Source organism: Coregonus lavaretus (genome assembly GCF_964263955.1).
Source record: "Coregonus lavaretus genome assembly, chromosome: 12".
NCBI classification, from domain to species: Eukaryota; Metazoa; Chordata; class Actinopteri; order Salmoniformes; family Salmonidae; genus Coregonus; species Coregonus lavaretus.
Genome location: NC_139999.1, coordinates 14449126 through 14468925, shown reverse-complemented (window position 1 = coordinate 14468925; position 19800 = coordinate 14449126). Strand labels below are relative to the sequence as shown.

General features: G+C 43.3%; 1 protein-coding gene across 1 annotated transcript in view; it reads left to right on the top strand.

Annotated features, from left to right (window-relative positions):
- Window positions 1-19800, top strand: part of LOC311138489 (forkhead box protein J3-like) — a 117312-nt gene that overhangs the window by 35036 nt on the left and 62476 nt on the right. The window contains exon 2 of the mRNA XM_084173184.1: window positions 40-508. Within this exon, the coding sequence (XP_084029310.1) occupies window positions 185-508 (324 nt within the window). The 5' untranslated portion in view covers window positions 40-184. The remainder of the gene's footprint in view (window positions 1-39; window positions 509-19800) is intronic.

Sequence of the window (19800 nt, the reverse complement as noted above, 5' to 3'; positions counted from 1 at the left end):
AGCTGGACTAAAAACCCTGCCTCTCTCCTCTTCTTCCAGGCTTCACTCAGAGAGACTGCTAGACCGCTGAAGCCCTGAGCTGGGGGAGCCCTGTCCTCAGGCTCCACACCTCACCTGGCCTGCATTTCACCCATCAACCCCCTTCTACCACCACAGACTCGCCCCAGCCCAGCCTGTCGTCGCTATGACGTCGGAGCTGGAGAGTAGTCTGACCTCCATGGATTGGCTGCCTCAGCTGACCATGCGGGCGGCGATCCAGAAGGCGGATGCCCAGGGGCACCACGGTGGGCCGGGCATGGTCAAGAAGAGCGCCATGCTGGACCCCAACACTACGCTGGACCAGGAGGAGGTCCAGCAGCACAAAGACGGCAAGCCGCCCTACAGCTACGCCAGCCTCATCACCTTCGCCATCAACAGCTCGCCTAAGAAGAAGATGACCCTGAGCGAGATCTACCAGTGGATCTGTGACAACTTCCCCTACTACAGGGAGGCGGGCAGCGGCTGGAAGGTACGTACCGTAAGATGACAGACAGAAAGGAGCTGGAGTAGAGTGGATGTGTCATTCTGAGCTGATGACATGACACAGAGTGTATGAGATGGTTTGTAGACATTGAGTTAGACATAAAGCTAAATGTCATTCATAGTAATCACCCACACTGTAATTTCGCTAAATCTCAAAGCGAGACTACCCACTCTATATCCACTAAGATCTTTGAATGAAATAATAGCAGCAGCCCTGAGAGAACTGTGTGAAGTGTAAAATTCTGGATTAATATTCAGAGAGAGAGATGGCCCTATCTGAGCAAACACAGACTAAATAGCCCATTCATGGGTGGTATTATTCATTGCAGATGCCTTGATAGGAGAAAGCCATTATGTAGGAGAGGGAGCCAGTGCTGTGTGATCTCAAGGAGCACGTGATATACAGAGATGAAGCTATGCTGATTGCCTTTTACAGAGCCCAGATGGAAATTGATATTAGAAGGTTTTTTCCAGTCAGTCGACATTTATATGGAGTGGAATCTGAGGCACTGCTTTATTGCAGTCAGACACAATGTATGCAGCCCATTTCCTGTGTGCGAGAGCAAGTGCGTGTGCGATTGAATCTATGGAAGGGGAAGAAAGTATCCAACAATATTATACAATTGGGTTGATTTGGCTTCATGTCAACTCTGTTGATATGCAATATCTTGCTAAGGTTACTAAAGATTAGTGGATAGTGACCGTTTGAACATCTTTTAACATCTGTACTTTATGGTGAGGATGTTGACTTGTATTCAGGTTAACAATGTTCACGTTGTGATGTTAAAAATGTAATGGCACTACGCATGTTTTGCTCCCTGTTCATTCATTAGGCATATTTACATTTTCTAAGAGCAGAAGCATGTAGTTCAGTTAGCCCGGTGATAGTCCTGGGAATGCAATATGCAGCAGTAGTCATATCCTCCTATGTTGTATCTACTATGATATGAATGCACCTATAGCATGTGTCTAGTTCCTTCAGTGTGTGAGGGTTGTTGTGAGCATGTCTGGGTGGGGTGAATGTAGGTCGGATGCAGTCATCGCTCCGCTATTCCCCCAGTGATGTCGGCGCGCTGCAGGAATTTAGGATCCAGCGCACGCACACGTCTGCGCTGTATGATAATGCAGGCTGTGCCGCCGAGATGAGATCAGGCTAATCCAGTCACCGGCAACTCATTTAATCATCTCAATAGAACTCCATTAGCCTACGCTTTTAAAAATATCAATAAGTGCTGTCAATAAGAACAGATAATTCATCAAGGTCAAAAAATATGAATGCTGCGTTTGAAGGAGCGAATATGCACCACGAGCAGGCAATTAGACCAAGGCTTTCTTACACCCTCTCCAGCTCTCTAAAGCACCTCTTTGATCATTTTTTTCACTCGGAAGTGATGCAGAAGAGTTTCATAATCTCTTTTTATATGGGCCCGTGCTGTAGGGCAGGCTCTATAAGCTAAAGAGAAAGGTGTTGTTTGGGGAATAGCTAGTACATGGAGAAACGCACTGGCTATTCCTGTCTTTTATATATGTTGTTGACCCAGTATGCCTCTGACAAGAATACTTGCCAAACTTGCCTAAAGATACATCATCCTTTCTGTAGTTTCCCCCCTCATCCAATAGCATATATTTGTACCAACATCACGAGCATGTTACATGATAGAATCATATATGTACATTTTATAGAGCTTGTTGTATTCTGAAATGGACCCCTCTCTGTGTGGTGTCCTGTCCTCTGTTCACTCCAATTCAATCTTGCTGCTCAATCCCATCCATTCGAGTCCATGTCATTACTATGTAGGATATGTGGAGCTGGCCCTAATGACTTTCTCCAGATGAAAAGGTGAACAAGAGCGATCCGTTCTTTCCCAGGTTAGGAGGTGTCTCCTCCTCCTGTCAGAAGCTCTCGCCGCTGATGAGACTTTTTAATGCTGTCAAGACGTTTGGCTGCGGGTCAGTTTCTAAGCTTATGAGTTTGACACTGTCTGGCTCCTGCCTGAGCGACCGCTAATGAATTTAAAGCGATCAAGTTCTACCAGATCTGCCTGGGTCTCTAACTTCAGCCCTGCCGTGACTTGCTTTCTCCGAGCACACAGCCTATAGCAGGGGTTCCCAAACTTGATTTGGCCCACGACCCCATTTTAACATTTGAAAATTCTCGCGAGCCCAACCATGTGAAAAAATTATGTAATTAACAGTCAATGTTAACTTTTTTATTTAGGGGTATGGCAGGCAATTGAAAAACATTCGAACAGTATTTCTGATTGTGTGGCTATGACAGTCAGTTGCAAATGAGTCTGACATAATGTATCTTATTTCACCACCAGTAATGAGATTGGTGTGCATGTCTCGTCGGAGCTTCTCCAACCTGGATCGATATTTGGTTTAAATGCAGAGGTGAGCACTGAATCCAGCTTCACACAGATATGAGCTGGCAAAGAGTACCATGAGTTTTATGGTGCTTTCAATACAACTGGAACTCAGAAAAATGTGAGGTCAAATCATGACGTCCATAATCTTCAGGTCGGAAAGTCGGACTTCTAGAAAGAGGCCAGAGTTCCCAAATTGGAATTCCGAGTTGGATGACCGTTCAAAACTATTTTTCCCAGTTGGAGCTCTTTTTTCCCCGAGTTCCCAGTTGTCTTGAATGTTCAGAGGGAGACGGCAGGGTATTCCCTTTTGAGTCAGGAAACAAAACTCCTCCGTAGTGACCCGCGAATGCGTTGTCTGCAGCATTCGGTCACATGACAGCTTGATCAGCTGTTCGATTTCACTTACCGGCATGTCAACTGAGCCAGGATCACAGTCAAACGGATTGGGAAGTAGGTCCTAAAGTGCTCTTACAAGCATTGGAGGTGAGCAGTCATTACTCGTGTGGGACACCAGCCTGATCTCATAGCAGCCAGAACACTTACTGATGCTGTTTTCTGTTAGAAACATGCACAGCCGAGGGAAGGGGGAATGGTTAGCTTTTGAAAAACTCTCTCTCCAATAATAATAATTTCCTCTGAATACACTGATTTGGTCGCTCATCTGTAGAATGTTTTTGTATTTCATGCATGCTTGTGTTCAGTTTCCCAAATATTTCTGTTACTTCAGCAAGGAGACACATTTTATTTTCATTACACAGAAAGTCAATCAGGTGTATTTATTTTTTACATCCATTGTGAATGAGAACAGTTCCTCTCTCAATGCGAAAAATCTTTCCAACACTCCCCCTCGATAACCACCAAGCCTCTGTGTGAAATAGAACATTGTTATGCTCTGATCCCATATTTCCACATAGTTTTGAGAACAGGCGTGCACGCAGTGGATGTAGTTTCAAATCGAAGTTACCTGCTGCAGTATATCTGAGTTCTGTGCTCTGCTCTTTTGCTGCCAGTTGCTCTCGATGAATCATACAATGCGTCCATATGGCAGAAGGCGACACATTCATAACTAGAGTGCAGAGCCCTGCCCGCCGTCCCGCCATAGATGGAGCCCCATCTGTGCAAAAGAAGCTCACTATTCGATCCCATGGAATCTGTTTTTTCGTCAATGTAGTGCTGTTTCTTGTGCCGGAATTGTGAGACACAACAATATGTAGCATCCCCCGACATGTATAGCGAACAAAAATCAATGCATGGTCATCTCGGCCCTCACAGCTAACGTCCATTTGGAGAGCATAAGCTGGGAAGTTTTTGAGTCGTTCAGTCGGTTTCCTCTTGATTTCTAGCAATAGCATAAATTCATTGTTTAACAGTGTTATCTGACAAAGGTGTTGATGTGAGTTTCTGTGCCTCTGCCTCCCCACACGTTGTTTTCACCATATCAATTGCAGCCGGTAATATCAAAGTCTCTGCAATAGTGTGTGGTTTCATATCGTAGCAGGCCTAGCCATCCACCGTGGGAATGACAATGATTTTAAGACACAAAGACGATATTATAATATATATATATTATAATATCGTCTTTGTGTCTTAAAATCATTGTAATGTGGTTAACCTTAAAAATCGAACAGAAAATTATTTGGATCTAAAAGATAAAACTCAACCAGAGAGCGCCCTTAGATCATGGGAAAAGGCCACACTTGACAGTTGCACTTGAATCATTCCCACTTGACAGTTGCACTTGAATCATTCCCACGATTATTTTTTTCCAGGATTTTGGAAATTCTCCCGCGACCCCATTTCATATCAGACGAGCCCACATTGTGTCGCGAACCCTAGTTCGGGAACCGCTGGCCTATAGGCTACTGCTGAAATTCATTAGTGTGGGTCCCTTAGTCGTTCGACACGTATAAACCTCATTGTAAAGGTATTAAATGTATAGATACTAGAGGATTACTGGGAACCCACCCAGTCCATGCAAAATCGCTTGTTATCCGCAGAGATTTGAAATCCATGTTTACAAAACAGGTTTATAATCGTGCTAAGAACCGGCCGCCTAATCTGATCAGTTCCTCTGAAAACGTGTGTCCGGCGGGGCCGTGGCAAATGTGTGAGCGCCCACGGATGACGCCACGAACTCCTCTTTGCTCCACTCCAACTCCGGCAAACCAGATTGTGTTAGTAGGGCTGGCACAATTACCGTAGAACTGTTAGGGATGGTTAGGGATGAAGGCGGTCATGAAAATAAAATATCAGTCATAACCTTAACTTTTGTTATAATTATTTATACAAAACAAAAATATACATGCAACATACAACAATTTAAAATATTTTACTGAGTTAAAGTTTATGTAAGGAAATCAGTCAATTAAAATAAATAAATTAGGCCCTAATCTATGGATTTCACATGACTGGGTAGGGGTGCAGCGATGGGTGGGCAGCCAATCAAAATGAGTTTTTTGCCACAAAATGGCTTTCATTACAGACAGAAATACTCCTCAGCACCACCCCCCACCCCCAATGGTCTGCGGTTGTGAGGCCGGTTGGACATACTGCCATATTCTCTAAAACGACTTTGGAGGCAGTTTATGGTAGAGAAATTAACATTCAATGTTCTGGCAACAGCGCTGGTGGGCATTCCTGCAGTCAGCATGCCAATTGTGTGCTCCCTCAAAACTTGAGACATCTGTGGCATTGTGTTGTGTGACACAACTGCACATTTTAAAGTGGCCTTTTGCTGTCCCCAGCACAAGGTGCACCTGTGTAATGATCAAGCTGTTTTGGGATTTTTTTTATTGCAGCTCATGAAACATGGGACCAACACTTTACATGTTGCGTTTATATTTTTGTATTTTTTTGTGTGTGGAACAAACAGCTGCTCGATTACGGAACGGCCGGGCATTCGTGCAGTTGAGTCTGTTTCTGCGGTAACATGGACTCTTAACAACGTGATGAAACAAGCAAGGTGTTGCCAACTATTTTTCAGTTTTACTCGCTATTGGCTCCTAGGGCTGGGAATTGCCAGGGACCTCATGATACGATATCACGATGCCAAGGTGCCGATACAATATGCTTGCGATTCTATATGTATTGCGAGTCGATGTTCCAAACATATTGCTCACTATGTCTGCTGCAGAGGGACAAGAGAGCCATGAGAAATAGTTTTGATCAGTCATGGAAATGAAAGTGCTAAAAACAAATTTGCTCCCTATTTAAAAAGAAGATGGAGAACACGCTATGAAGGAAACATACTGGAGTTTTGGTGTAGGTACAGCCAACTAGCGCAAAAATAGAATTCCATTATTGTCAAAACAATACGATACATAGTAAAGAATTATATCCGATATGGAACTATCTATTTTTTTATTTTTCCCATCACTATTGGCGCCTTGATTTGTCACTGGACATTGCTAGATTGTTTTGCTGTTGCCAGGACGACATCACAGCACCAATTTTTCTTGCACAGCTGCGGTCCCCGACGCTTCACACCAGGAGAACGGGCTTGGAACCTCTAACCCTGGCAATTTGACTGGTAAACTCATGGGTACACTCACAATGGCTGCCTGGTATTGTGATGCAATCATTTCCAATGTAATGTAGAATGTTCATTCAAATTATGTTAACTGATGTGGCGCATGCAATGGAATTTATTTTTTGAAATGTCGGTCGAGTTTAATCAACAAATCACAGCACATATTGATGGATACACTACCTGCTTTTACTTCCTGCTTTTACTTCTGGCTTTGCTCCTCACAATGGCCAACCACTCCACCCATTATGCCATCATTGACTTGAATGGGGATGCCCGTTCCATTCATTTTATTTATATGGTAGCACATGCAGTCTAAATATAAAAAATGGCTCCGCGAATGGTTATTATGGGGACTGCAGTCATTTGGCCAATTACCGTCATCCAAAATTCCATGACTGTCACAGGCCTATGTGTTAGTGCTCTCAGTTCTCTCCTAAGGAGTCCCTTTGGCAACAGTATGGGATGGAGACTTTCCACAATACACACACACACACACACACACACACACACACACACACACACACACACACACACACACCTCATCCAACAGCCGCTGAATGTGTTGCCGCCCACCCCCATCTCAAATATTGCTCCCCACACCTAATGTCGTCCAGTGCGGCAGAAACTCTTTCCCTGCAGAAGATTCCCTGCTGCATTTCTCACAGGTGAGGGATGCCAAAGAAAATGTGGAGCAATTCTCAACCAGTTTAGAAATTCCTGAAATATTTGCTTTTGAACTTTAACTGTTGAGGAGGAGATTGTTGCTACTGGCATGATTTTCCCCTGTGTTTTCCACACCTGCGTGCAGGGAAGCTGAAAAAAGAATGCATGCTGCTACTGATTGCCCAACAAACACCATCTCCCCTACTGCAGCCACAGCTACTGTAACATGTTAATAGAGAAATGTGTCTCCTCCAGTGTCTAGGAGGCTATAAGTTGGCCAGTCTGTAGACTAGAGCTGGGGTGTGGTGCTGCCTTCTGCAGTGGCCCTGGACAGACCTAGCCTATTTGATCTCATTATAAAATGCAAATACACAGCGCCCTAAACAGATCAAAGGTTGGCCTTCCTATTGGATGGCACAGGCTTAATAATGGCAGCCTGGAGCCGTTTCTATTTTTGAAGAAGTGATTTGGAGAGCTGCCGTTCCTCCAGGACATTATTTACTTTGGAGATAATGTTGTTGCTCACTACCGTAGTGACTGACTACAGCACATAAATCCCAGGCAGCTCCTTCTGTTGCCTATTTAAATGTGATCGGCCAGGTAAGAGTATTTGCACTTCTCTCTGCCCCTGCTATCTCTCACAAGCTTGGGTTTCAGGGCGTGGAATGGGAAAGTGTAAATTGCTTCAACGCTAGACTCTGTGATGCCTCCATCTGCTCCTCGAGCCTGTATCATCATTACGCTGTTAAGCAAGCATTTAAATTTTAAAGGCTTTGCTTATATTGAATAATTCAGCAGCTCAGATACACATTTAGACAGTAGCCTAACACTAACGCTTATTTTTCCCCGTCCCAAAAAATATGACATTTTAGAATCCCATCTTATCATGCTGTATCAAAGGGAGTGCAGTGCAAGTGAAAGCCCTGTTTTTGTTTTTTTATGTGGGAATATTTTTAGCGACACCGTATTTCCCTACATTGCTGTTAATTGTAGATGCAGCAGAACTGTCTGTGTGGCGGCATGGTGCCGGCTGTGTTGGTGGTGGTAGTGATTCATTCGGCAGCCGGTTTGATCCTGCTGTGAGCCGGGTTCCTGTGTTAGGAAGCTCCTGCCTGGCTGCCCACCCACCTCACCTTAACCCCCCCCCCCCCCCCCCCCCGGATCCATTTGGCAGGAGCCGCTGTCCCCACACCCCGCTGAGTGAAGAGTCGACTACAGTGAGGAGGAACGTGAAAGGGCTCTGGAGCTGTCTCTTGTGGCCTATACAGTGAGGGGAAAAAAAGTATTTGATCCCCTGCTGATTTTGTACGTTTGCCCACTGACAAAGAAATGATCAGTCTATAATTTTAATGGTAGGTTTATTTGAACAGTGAGAGACAGAATAACAACAAAAAAATCCAGAAAAAACGCATGTCAAAAATTTTATAAATTGATTTGTATTTTAATGAGGGAAATAAGTATTTGACCCCTCTGCAAAACATGACTTAGTACTTGGTGGCAAAACCCTTGTTGGAAATCACAGAGGTCAGACGTTTCTTGTAGTTGGCCACCAGGTTTGCACACATCTCAGGAGGGATTTTGTCCCACTCCTCTTTGCAGATCTTCTCCAAGTCATTAAGGTTTCAAGTCTGACGTTTGGCAACTCGAACCTTCAACTCCCTCCACATATTTTCTATGGGATTAAGGTCTGGAGACTGGCTAGGCCACTCCAGGACCTTAATGTGCTTCTTCTTGAGCCACTCCTTTGTTGCCTTGGCCGTGTGTTTTGGGTCATTGTCATGCTGGAATACCCATCCATGACCCATTTTTAATGCCCTGGCTGAGGGAAGGAGGTTCTCACCCAAGATTTGACGGTACATGATCACGTCCATCGTCCCTTTGATGCAGTGAAGTTGTCCTGTCCCCTTAGCAGAAAAACACCCCCAAAGCATAATGTTTCCACCTCCATGTTTGACGGTGGGGATGGTGTTCTTGGGGTCATAGGCAGCATTCCTCCTCCTCCAAACACGGCGAGTTGAGTTGATGCCAAAGAGCTCCTTTTTGGTCTCATCTGACCACAACCCTTTCACCCAGTTCTCCTCTGAATCATTCAGATGTTCATTGGCAAACTTCAGACGAGCATGTATATATGCTTTCTTGAGCAGGGGGACCTTGCGGGCGCTGCAGGATTTCAGTCCTTCACGGCGTAGTGTGTTACCAATTGTTTTCTTGGTGACTATGGTCCCAGCTGCCTTGAGATCATTGACAAGATCATCCCGTGTCGTTCTGGGCTGATTCCTCACCGTTCTCATGATCATTGTAACTCCACGAGGTGAGATCTTGCATGGAGCCCAGGCCGAGGGAAATTGACAGTTATTTTGTGTTTCTTCCATTTGCGAATAATCGCACCAACTGTTGTCACCTTCTCACCAAGATGCTTGGCGATGGTCTTGTAGCCCATTCCAGCCTTGTGTCGGTCTACAATATTGTCCCTGACATCCTTGGAGAGCTTTTTGGTCTTGGCCATGGTGGAGAGTTTGGAATCTGATTGATTGATTGCTTCTGTGGACAGGTGTCTTTTATATAGGTAACAAGCTGAGATTAGGAGCACTCCCTTTAAGAGTGTGCTCCTAATCTCAGCTCGTTACCTGTATAAAAGACACCTGGGAGCCAGAAATCTTTCTGAGAGGGGGTCAAATACTTATTATTATGCAAATCAATTTGTAACATTTTTGACATGCGTTTTTCTGGATTGTTTTGTTGTTATTCTGTCTCTCACTGTTCAAATAACCCTACCATTAAAATTATAGACTGATCATTTCTTTGTCAGTGGGCAAACATACAAAATCAGCAGGGGATCAAATACTTTTTTCCCTCACTGTAAGTACAGATTTTGGCTCTGTTCTTATATGTAACAGTATGTCTTCCCTGTTCATGACCATGACTTCACAGTTCAGTCTATGTTATCTATGACTTCACAGTTCAGTCTATATTCTCTATAGGTTCCATGCAAGCAAATTGTAGCCTAAACATAAATATTTTTTGATTTCCCTTTTTTGGCTTTCCCTGCTGAGCAACACAGTTTGCTGGACAGTGATTCACTGTTGAGCTCTGGATGGGGCGCACACTTGCTGAGTCACTGCTCCAGGCCTTTCCAAAAGCAATGCATCTCTCTGTCTCTGTTATGGTGGAACGTTGCTCAGTCACTGAGCGCCACAGCAACACTAAAGCAGTGGGGAAGCAGGATTGGCTGTAGAGCCGATCAGTAGCTGGGGATAGGGTTTGGACTGATACTATACACAGCAGTGATACTTCCTAAGCAGTACGTAGAAGCACAGTATAGGGATGAATTTGGAGTGGCTGAGATTTATATGTGCATATTTAATAACAGGAAAGGGGGTGGTTCTTTTGTATTTCTCTGGCTTTTCCAGATATGTTCCAGATCGCTTATGTGGGACTGAGATCATTACCTCCAATGGGCTGTGCCCATGCCTCGTCTCAGATCTGAGGCTGGAAATGGAGATCTCTCGGGGGGGACATCACCATCGCTACATAGTTAGTTAAAGTTATGAACTGCAAAGAATTGTAAAACTCATAAAACTGGAAAAATCATTAGCTAGTCGTCAGGTTCTTCTGTAGGGACAACAGAGTACGATAATCCTAAAGTTATCATTTTGTACCCAGTCAGATTTGAATAAAAAAATCTTTGTTTTTATTACATTGTAAATGTGATTTCCTTCTGAGTTGTCCATTTGGCCTTTTATCATGGTGTTCCTGGTCTATGACCTGTCATTGTAGGTCAATGACCTGTCATTGTAAGGGCAGCAAAAGTCTGATAACAGTCCTATTGTAGGGACCTGTGTTTTGCACAATTTATTTGACATAGCAAATTGTTATCCTGTATTTAAAGCCTTATCCAAAAATGAAAGTAATGTCTGAGGATAGTGCTGGACCATCTGACTTAAAAAATAAATGGGGACAGTTTGATGAAAAAGCTTTGAATAAAGGTTAAAATCCAGGCATTTCACATGATCGCGCAAAACATAGGCCCCTGCTAGACAGTGAAAGCTTAACCATGGCTCCAATTTAAGAATACTGTAAAGCCCAATCATGAAAGCCTCAGCTTGGTCAGTCTGGTTTTTATTGAAAGCCTTCTCATGGCCTTTCTGTGCTAAGGCAGTCTGACCTAAGCATGGCCTCTCATAGGTACTGTGATTTTGCCCGGAGAGTGGGAGAACAAGAGAGAGGGGGCGTGAGAGGCACTGAGCCATAATGAATTATACATGTTATAAATGAAATCAAATCAAATTGTATTGGCCACATGCGCCGAATACAACATGTGCAGACATTACAGTAAAATGCTTACTTACATCCCTTAACCAACAGTGCATTTATTTTTAATAATAAAGTAAAATAAAACAACAACAAAAAAGTGTTGAGGAAAAAAAGAGCAGAAGTAAAATAAAATAACAGTAGGGAGGCTATATATACAGGGGGGTACCGGTGCAGAGTCAATGTGTGGGGGCACCGGCTAGTTGAGGTAGTTGAAGTAATATGTACATGTGGGTAGAGTTAAAGTGACTATGCATAAATAATTAACAGAGTAGCAGCAGCGTAAAAAGATGGGGTGGGGGGGCAGTGCAAATAGTCCGGGTAGCCATGATTAGCGGTTCAGGAGTCTTATGGCTTGGGGGTAGAAGCTGTTGAGAAGTCTTTTGGACCTAGACTTGGCACTCCGGTACTGCTTGCCGTGCGGTAGCAGAGAGAACAGTCTATGACTAGGGTGGCTGGAGTCTTTGACAATTTTGAGGGCCTTCCTCTGACACCGCCTGGTATAGAGGTCCTGGATGGCAGGAAGCTTATAAATAGAGCCCAGTCCTTGGAATCCACCTTTAACTCTGAATCTGCCCTGTTAAATCCGCCTACGCTGGGCTAGACCGGCTAGTGCTGCTGCCGCTGGCTTCTGCTATATAAAAATATAATTTTCATAAATGCTCCAGAAAACAACAAAACCTGTCTGAAGGATTTCTTCCCGTCTGTCCCCTGGTCTTTGTTTGATTTAATTAATAATATCTGTAATTGAGGTGGTCTGCTTTCCCTGTAGATCAGTTTGCCTCCTGTGAAGCTCACTGCTAATTTGTCAGCTGTTCTCCCGTGCTCAGCGTTTCCTTTTTTGAAAGAAAAGAGAAAGCTCCAGCCAGGACTGATTAGCAGAACCTGTGAAGGTCTGTGGGAAGGTCCAGAGGAACAGGAGACTGACTGGTGATCTGGCCAGAGGTCTGGAGGCTGGCTGAGGTAAACTCTCAACTGAGCATAATGCAGTTACTCCTACAGACAGGGATCTAGCTATGTTATGTAGCCTATACATCCACATTGCTGATCACTGTCATCTGATAGGAATTAAAAACAGAGGTAGCCAGCCCAAATGATTGGTATGCTGATGTAATCAGCATGGATAGTAGCCTAATTATAGTGAGAACATGCCTGGTTGATGTAGTTTCATTTCGTCTTTGTTTAATCCATCCTTTCTCCACCGTGGTAATTACTTAACCCCGATCACCCCTTTTGTCATTCTACCAGAGCTAATAGCCTCACGCTGCCGCTTGCAATCTCCACTTTCTGCATTTAAATTTAAATGAATGTGGTGAACACCAAGATATCTCTCTGTGTGCAGAGTATAACATTGCTAGATATTGACATAGTGATCATAATGTCATCATTGCCACAAATTGGAGAGTTTTTGGATATGTCTCTTTCTGTTAGCCTTGCTCACGTCAGGCGCGCCTCTGAGAGTGACACTTGATCTCCATGCCTTCGCGTCCTCATTGGGGTCAGTGCTCTATGGAGAGGGGGACAGTGACACAGCTGTGGCAGCGGAGCGGAGCGGAACCAGTGATGGATGACATGTCAGAATGGGCTGCTCAGCCTTCCCTCCGCTCCTATTGACAGCCACAATTGTCCCATCCTGCATCGGTGGGGCTAATCGCAGGTCACGGCAGCCAGGGATATGACACATAAATATTGCTGGTTGTAATTGCTCGTTTGTCAATGTCACCGTTCTCAATGAATGTTTTCTGCAGTTAATATATCGAATGAAAGTCCCATTAACAAACATGAAAGTACATTTGCTACGAGGCAGAATGGCTTTCTACTGTAGCCGACGTGACTCACAGTAGCTCAGTTTGACTATGCTTACTTGTTGCCATTGTTCAGACTGGGTTGTACACTAGAATCTTATCAATGATCAGGAAGAACTGAAACAAATGTGTTTTAACAGTGTTTATTGTTACCTTGTCGTTTTGCTCAGGCTCTATACAGGCTACAGTTGGTAGATTCTGTGAGGTGAAGTCTGTCCTAATACAGAAGCATGTACATGGAGATCAGGGTGGGTGAATGTTCAGACCCATTGTTATCCCTGGCTTTGAGTCCTGCAGCCCTCTTCCCTGACCCTGACCCTGCAGCCTCCAGCTCTTCTAGCCACGAGGCCACAGCCCTTTTCCCCACCAGTTCATTTCCTCTGAATTAGTCCATTAATGCGGTCGTGTAGTGGGATGAAGTGGTGCTCCGAGGTGTCTGGCCCCTCTTGACCACGGCAATGTATTATTTATGGGTCAACGAGTTTGCCAGCTCTACATTAACTTGGCTAATGGACAGTTTAGGAAGACTGTGACTTCTTTTAAATCTGTGGCAAGTCAAATAGGATTCGGGGAAAGTTGTGATTGGTCTGAAGTTGGAAGCTAAGGCAGCACGTCAGTATAAGGTCTCTTCTCTGTTTCTCTGTACATTCCTGTAAAAAGGAATAGTGCACCATGAGGACAGGTTATCGCGGGAAATGTTCCTCGGTTACATGATTGAGTCCTGTTCTATCGGCCTGTGATGCAAAGGCATGACGTGATTGGCTGCCCCATACCAACTTCAGTTTGTTTTCTTTGACTAGGTTACTGATCATGCTTTGTATGATTTTGGAGGATAGTTTCTCTCTGTCCTATTGGGGTATCATTTTGTATTTTGTATAGCCTATCCAGAGGCTTTGGATGATGGAGGTGAATGTGGCCCTGAAGACCCATGTATACTTGTCTACTCCCTGTTTGTTCTGTATTGAGAGCGATGGGAGAAGAACACAACTGAATATGAAATGAAGGACCCATATTTCCACAGAAAATATTCATTTCTTGCAATTCATTGAGCAGCCAAACTCCCAGAGGAAGTCATTTTGCATTCACCAAGCATAGTGAATATATTATTCCACCAGACAACTCCACCACTTTTCAGATGAGGTCGGCCCAATCGCAAAAAGTTCCTCCGTCCTGCCTTTAGTGGTGCTCGATCATGGCTCTCATGTCATTTGTGTCTCTAATATTGAATACAAAATGAAAATGCCTTATTTCAGTCTTCTATTATTCCAATCTGACCCTCTTGGTACATTTCATGTGATAGGATGTTTTTATTTATTTTCCAGTCCAGATAAATAATTGTGCTATTCTCAGGCGTAGCGTAAGTCATGATTTTGTTTTCAAAAGTCAACAAATTTGACTCTGCCAAGAATGGTGGACAAAGGAATGCATGTTGCCTACATTTTATGAGTTGTATGCTTTGATTATTGCTCTTATTTGCGGAGTATAAACTCCGTAATTTATATGTAGGCATGGAAGCAAATCAAAGGTCTTTGGTTTCTCTGCCAGACCTCATGGCACAAAGCAACCACATTATTTCCCCTCCTTTTAATTGTGCCTTTACAAAGTAATGCAAAAGCTAAATGTAACCACTAACATGTGTCACATTATCTGCCCCTCACTATTATACCCTCTACCCTAAAATGGTATATGCATTTCGTTTTGGTGATAAAGGCTTGGTCTTTGTTATACAGTATTATTGTGATCTTTCTACAGAACATTGATTTTTTTATACCCCCAAATCTCCAGGACAGGTAATCATTTACGACAGCCTTGCAACCAATAGAATGTCATATATAAAGTGCATTCGGAAAGTATTCAGACCCCTTTACTTTTTCCACATTTTGTGACGTTACAGCCTTATTCTAAAATTGATTAAATAGTTTTTTCCGCTCATTAATCTACACACAATACCCCATAATGACAAAGCTTAAACAGGTCTTTTGATATTTTCGCAAATGTATTACAAATAAAAAATGTCTCACATTTACATAAGTATTCAGACCCTTTACTCAGTACTTTGTTGAAGCACCTTTAGCAGCAATTACAGCCTTGATTCTTCTTGGGAATTATGCTATAAGCTTGGCACACCTGTATTTGGGGAGTTTCTCCCGTTCTTCTCTGCAGATCCTCTCAAGCTCTGTCAGGTTGGATGGGGAGCATCGCTGTACAGCTATTTTCAGGTCTCTCTAGAGATGTTCGATCGGCTTCAAGTCCGGGCTCTGGCTGGGCCACTCCAGGACATTCAGAGACTTGTCCCGAAGCCACTCCTCCGTTGTCTTGTCTGTGTACTTAGGGTTGTTGTCCTGTTGGAAGGTGAACCTTCGCCCCAGTCTGTGGTCCTGAGCGCTCTGGAGCAGGTTTTCATCAAGGATCTCTCTGTACTTTGCTCCGTTCATCTTTCCCTCGATCCTGACTAGTCTCCCAGTCCCTGCCACTGAAAATAATCCCCACAGCATGATGCTGCCACCACCATGCTTCACCGTAGGGATGGTGCCTGCTTTCCTCCAGACATGACGCTTGGCGTTCAGGCCAAAGAGTTCAATCTTGGTTTCATCAGACCAGAGAATCTTGTTTCTCATGGTCTTAGAGTCCTTTTGGTGCCTTTTGGCAAACTCCAAGCGGGCTGTCGTGCCTTTTACTGAGGAGTGGCTTCTGTCTGGCCACTCTACCATAAAGGCCTGATTGTTGGAGTGCTGCAGAGATGGTTGTCTTTCTGGAAGGTTCTCCCATCTCCACATAGGAGCTCTGTCAGAGTGACCATCGGGTTCTTGGTCACCTCCCTGACCAAGGCCCTTCTCCCCTGATTGCTCAGTTTTGCTGGGCGGCCAGCTCTAGGAAGAGTCTTGGTGGTTCCAAACTTCTTCCATTTAAGAATGATGGAGGCCACTGTGTTCTTGGGGGCCTTCAATGCTGCAGAAATGTGTTGGTACCCTTTCCCAGATCTGTGCCTCGAACAGAATCCCGTCTCGGAGCTCTACGGACAATTCGTTCGACCTCATGGCTTGGTTTTTGCTCTGACATGCACTGTCAACTGTGGGACCTTATATAGACAGGTGTGTGCCTCACCAAATCATGTCCAATCAATTTAATTTACCACAGGTGGACTCCAATCAAGTTGTAGAAACATCTCAAGGATGATCAATGGAAACAGGATGCACCTGAGCTCAATTTCGAGTCTCATAGCAAAGGGTCTGAATACTTATGTAAATAAGGTATTTCTGTTATTATTTTGGTCGCAGGTTCAGGAATGGCTGAAGAATTGCAACATTTACCTGGAGCTGACTCTGCTTGGTAATTAAAAAAAAAAAGTCAGTCAATCGATCAATAATATAATTATACTCTTAGCGAAAATGTTTCTTTAATTTACAATCTGTAGAAACTATGAGAATAGAAAGGTTCAGAACTTTTTGTGGAACATCACAGCACAGTTGAAATGTATATGGCAAATATAAATCAAAACTGGATGGTGTTCACAGATAGATGGGAGGGGTTGAGTGGAGCTGAAGAGTGGGACTAAAAATAACAAGATAACTAATGTAAAATATACCATGTCCGTAAAATGTATATAGGTTCAGAACTTTTGTCAAACAGCACAGTTGAAAAAGACATGGCAAATAGAAATCAAAACGTGATTGTCTTTAGAGATAGATGGGAGGGGTTGAGGGTAGCTGAAGGATGGGACTAAAAACAAACAAAAGATAACTATTGTAAAATATACTGTGTCTGTAAAATGTATATAGTATGTATAAGCTGGAAGCAGAAGCCTAAGTGTTGTTGTCAATTAGTTTACTCCGTTTAGGGGAAAATAATAAAGGAGGGGAAAATGTTTTGTCTGCATCATTTAGATTGATGGAAGCCACAATCTATATGCAATATTAAAGCTGATCAGCCTATTTTATATTCACTGCTTACACGGCTAGCGACTCAAACAAGGCCATATAAAACAGTGTGTACCTACTATCCAATAGGCTACATCTTTGTAGTATTTAATGTGTTCTACTCTTAAGTGGGCGGTTGACAACACTAGGTACCAAATAATGTTTCTGTGTGGGCACTATAGCGGGCTGCTGTGCTGTGAGAGCCGTTGTCAGTGGAAGGATACTATCAGACGCTCCACTACTGCCTGATAATTAAGACCCTATTCCCACTACGAGATATTAATGAGAGTCTGAGGAGCGGAGAGGCAAAAGAGATTTCTACTTTTCAATTCACATTACATCCTTTAGTAGTAGCTGGCAACTCAACATTCTTGGTCTGCAGCTCAAACTTGACCATAAATATCACAGTAGCCACTAGCCAGGAAGCACAAGCTATTCAACAATGAAAACTTTTATTCTAAAACATATTACACTATTGAACAATTCACAAACATGTGTAGACAAAGGGTTAATTTTGTCGTCTGTAGGCCACACTCATTACATTTTAGCTTCAAGTCAAAGACTTGCTAATAGCATGTCTTCGTCAAGTAACGTTACCCTAAAAAATGATTAACCCTCTCTTACGAAATATAAAGTTCAAATCAAAATATCACATGCGCCGAATACATCTGTAGACATTAGTGAAATGCTTACTTAAGAGCCCTTTCCCAACAATGCAGAGTTAAAGTAAGACAAATTTGCCAAAAAATTAAATACAAATTGTAACACAAAAATAACATTATCGAAGCTATATACAAGGAGTACTTGTACCGAGTCAATGTGTGAGGGTAGGCCTACCTACCCACATTTACCTCCATCAAACGAAGCCTCTGGATAGGCTATACAAAATACAAACCATCCGCCAATAGAACAGAGAAACTATCCTCAAATGATACAAAGTACAAACCAGGCTTAATTTCTATCATGCAAATCATTTATGTGTGGTGAAAGCAAATTGAGACAGAAAACATGGGTATAAGTGAATTCACTGTAGAGTTGTGACGAGATGTTTTATATGGAAGCCCATACCCACTACCATTAAAACAATTCTGGTCCCATCATAGCCTTTATAAAACCGTTTTTCTTACAGCTGATTTATTGCTATGTCATACGCTAGAGCTAGGGTCCGGAGTTGGTTAGGTTAGCCTACTACTAGATCAGTAAAAACTCTGGATCCCAGGAAAACAATTCCCACCACCCTGGGACCTGTGGAGCCACCTCTGAAATCATTACACAATGTTACAAATGAAACATATCCTATTTGTATGATGTTTTATTTTTATATTTGTTGGGTGGTGTGGATTGGCTTCCATAGTTTGATGTGGCTCAGTGCAACCAGCAGCTACTGTTACTGCAATTTTAGGTAAAAACTCAAAACAAGTTTTAAATATTAGGAAAATGTTTATACGTTTCAGCTGTTTCTAAAACATTGCTCTTCTATTACCATTTATGCTGTAGGAGTGTTGGCTCACCAAGACAATTCTGTTTACACTGCCCTGCTTCAAGGGGGGCAACTGTCGGGCAGGTGTCATTCACTATCTCCGGAGGTAGCAGTCGAGATGTAGAAAGTACACAATTTTACATTTGAGTAATATGTGTAGCGGACGGTATTTTTACGGAAAGTGTAGTAAGTGTGAAGATGCTCTAAGTGGCGTACTGACAAACGGCTTTCATCAGATCTCTCATGTGGAACAGAGAGCATGTGAAGGCTTTCAGGGAGGATAAAGTGGTGGATGTCACTATGCCTCTACTCTCTCATGGCGCTGCCTCTGCAGACAGGGAGGGAGAGAGGGAGCCATGTATAGCACAGCATCCCAAAAGTGCAAGCCTGCATCGCTCAGAAAGAAATTGACCAAATATACAGTAGCAGCCAGGCTTATTGTGTTCTTCTCTCTTATGGTAAATATTGTGAATTCACTACAGTTTTGCGTGTTACGTCAAATGACTTAGGCTATGTGCAAGACGATTGCTTTCCCTCATTCGAAAACCTATCATTTGTCTTTGTTTCCTCTTAAAATGTCACAGTTCGAGATCAGATTAGACAAAGACAGTGGAAGTGCAGTTGCCGCTCATCTGGATGATGCAGATCTTGTATTTTGACGTGTATTTTGAAATGTATTTAGACAGTTCCATTGTCTGGCAATTCATTCAGTGAGACCTTTAGTTCAATTTGAACATTACCAGACTGGTAAGATAAGCCAAATAGAAAGCCTAGGCAATGTAGCATATTGTAGGCTAGGCCTTTTTATGTTCACTACTTTATTCACAACCTTCAACTATTCTGGACCACCTGGTTCTTCAGTCCATTCCTCTGGGCCAGACAATTATTTTCAGTGTCCTGTACTGTACCAACCAATTCATGATGACTGAACAGTGGCTCTCCATCTCTTTCTCTCTCTCCTAACTGTTTTTAACAAGGTCCATGTCCATCATGTCCCCTTAACCCTGGCTGGCTCTAACATTGAGAACACTGTCAAAGGCCAGAGATTTACTGAGAAGATCATTTATTTAATAGCGCCATCCCCATGTGTTTAAGGGGGCTTGTTGCAGTGAAATGATTTGAGCTTGTCTGTAGGCTGCTGTAGTTGGCTAGCCACAGAAGCCAGCCTCCTGTGCTGTTCTCTCTGCAGTGAGTTATGCGAGTG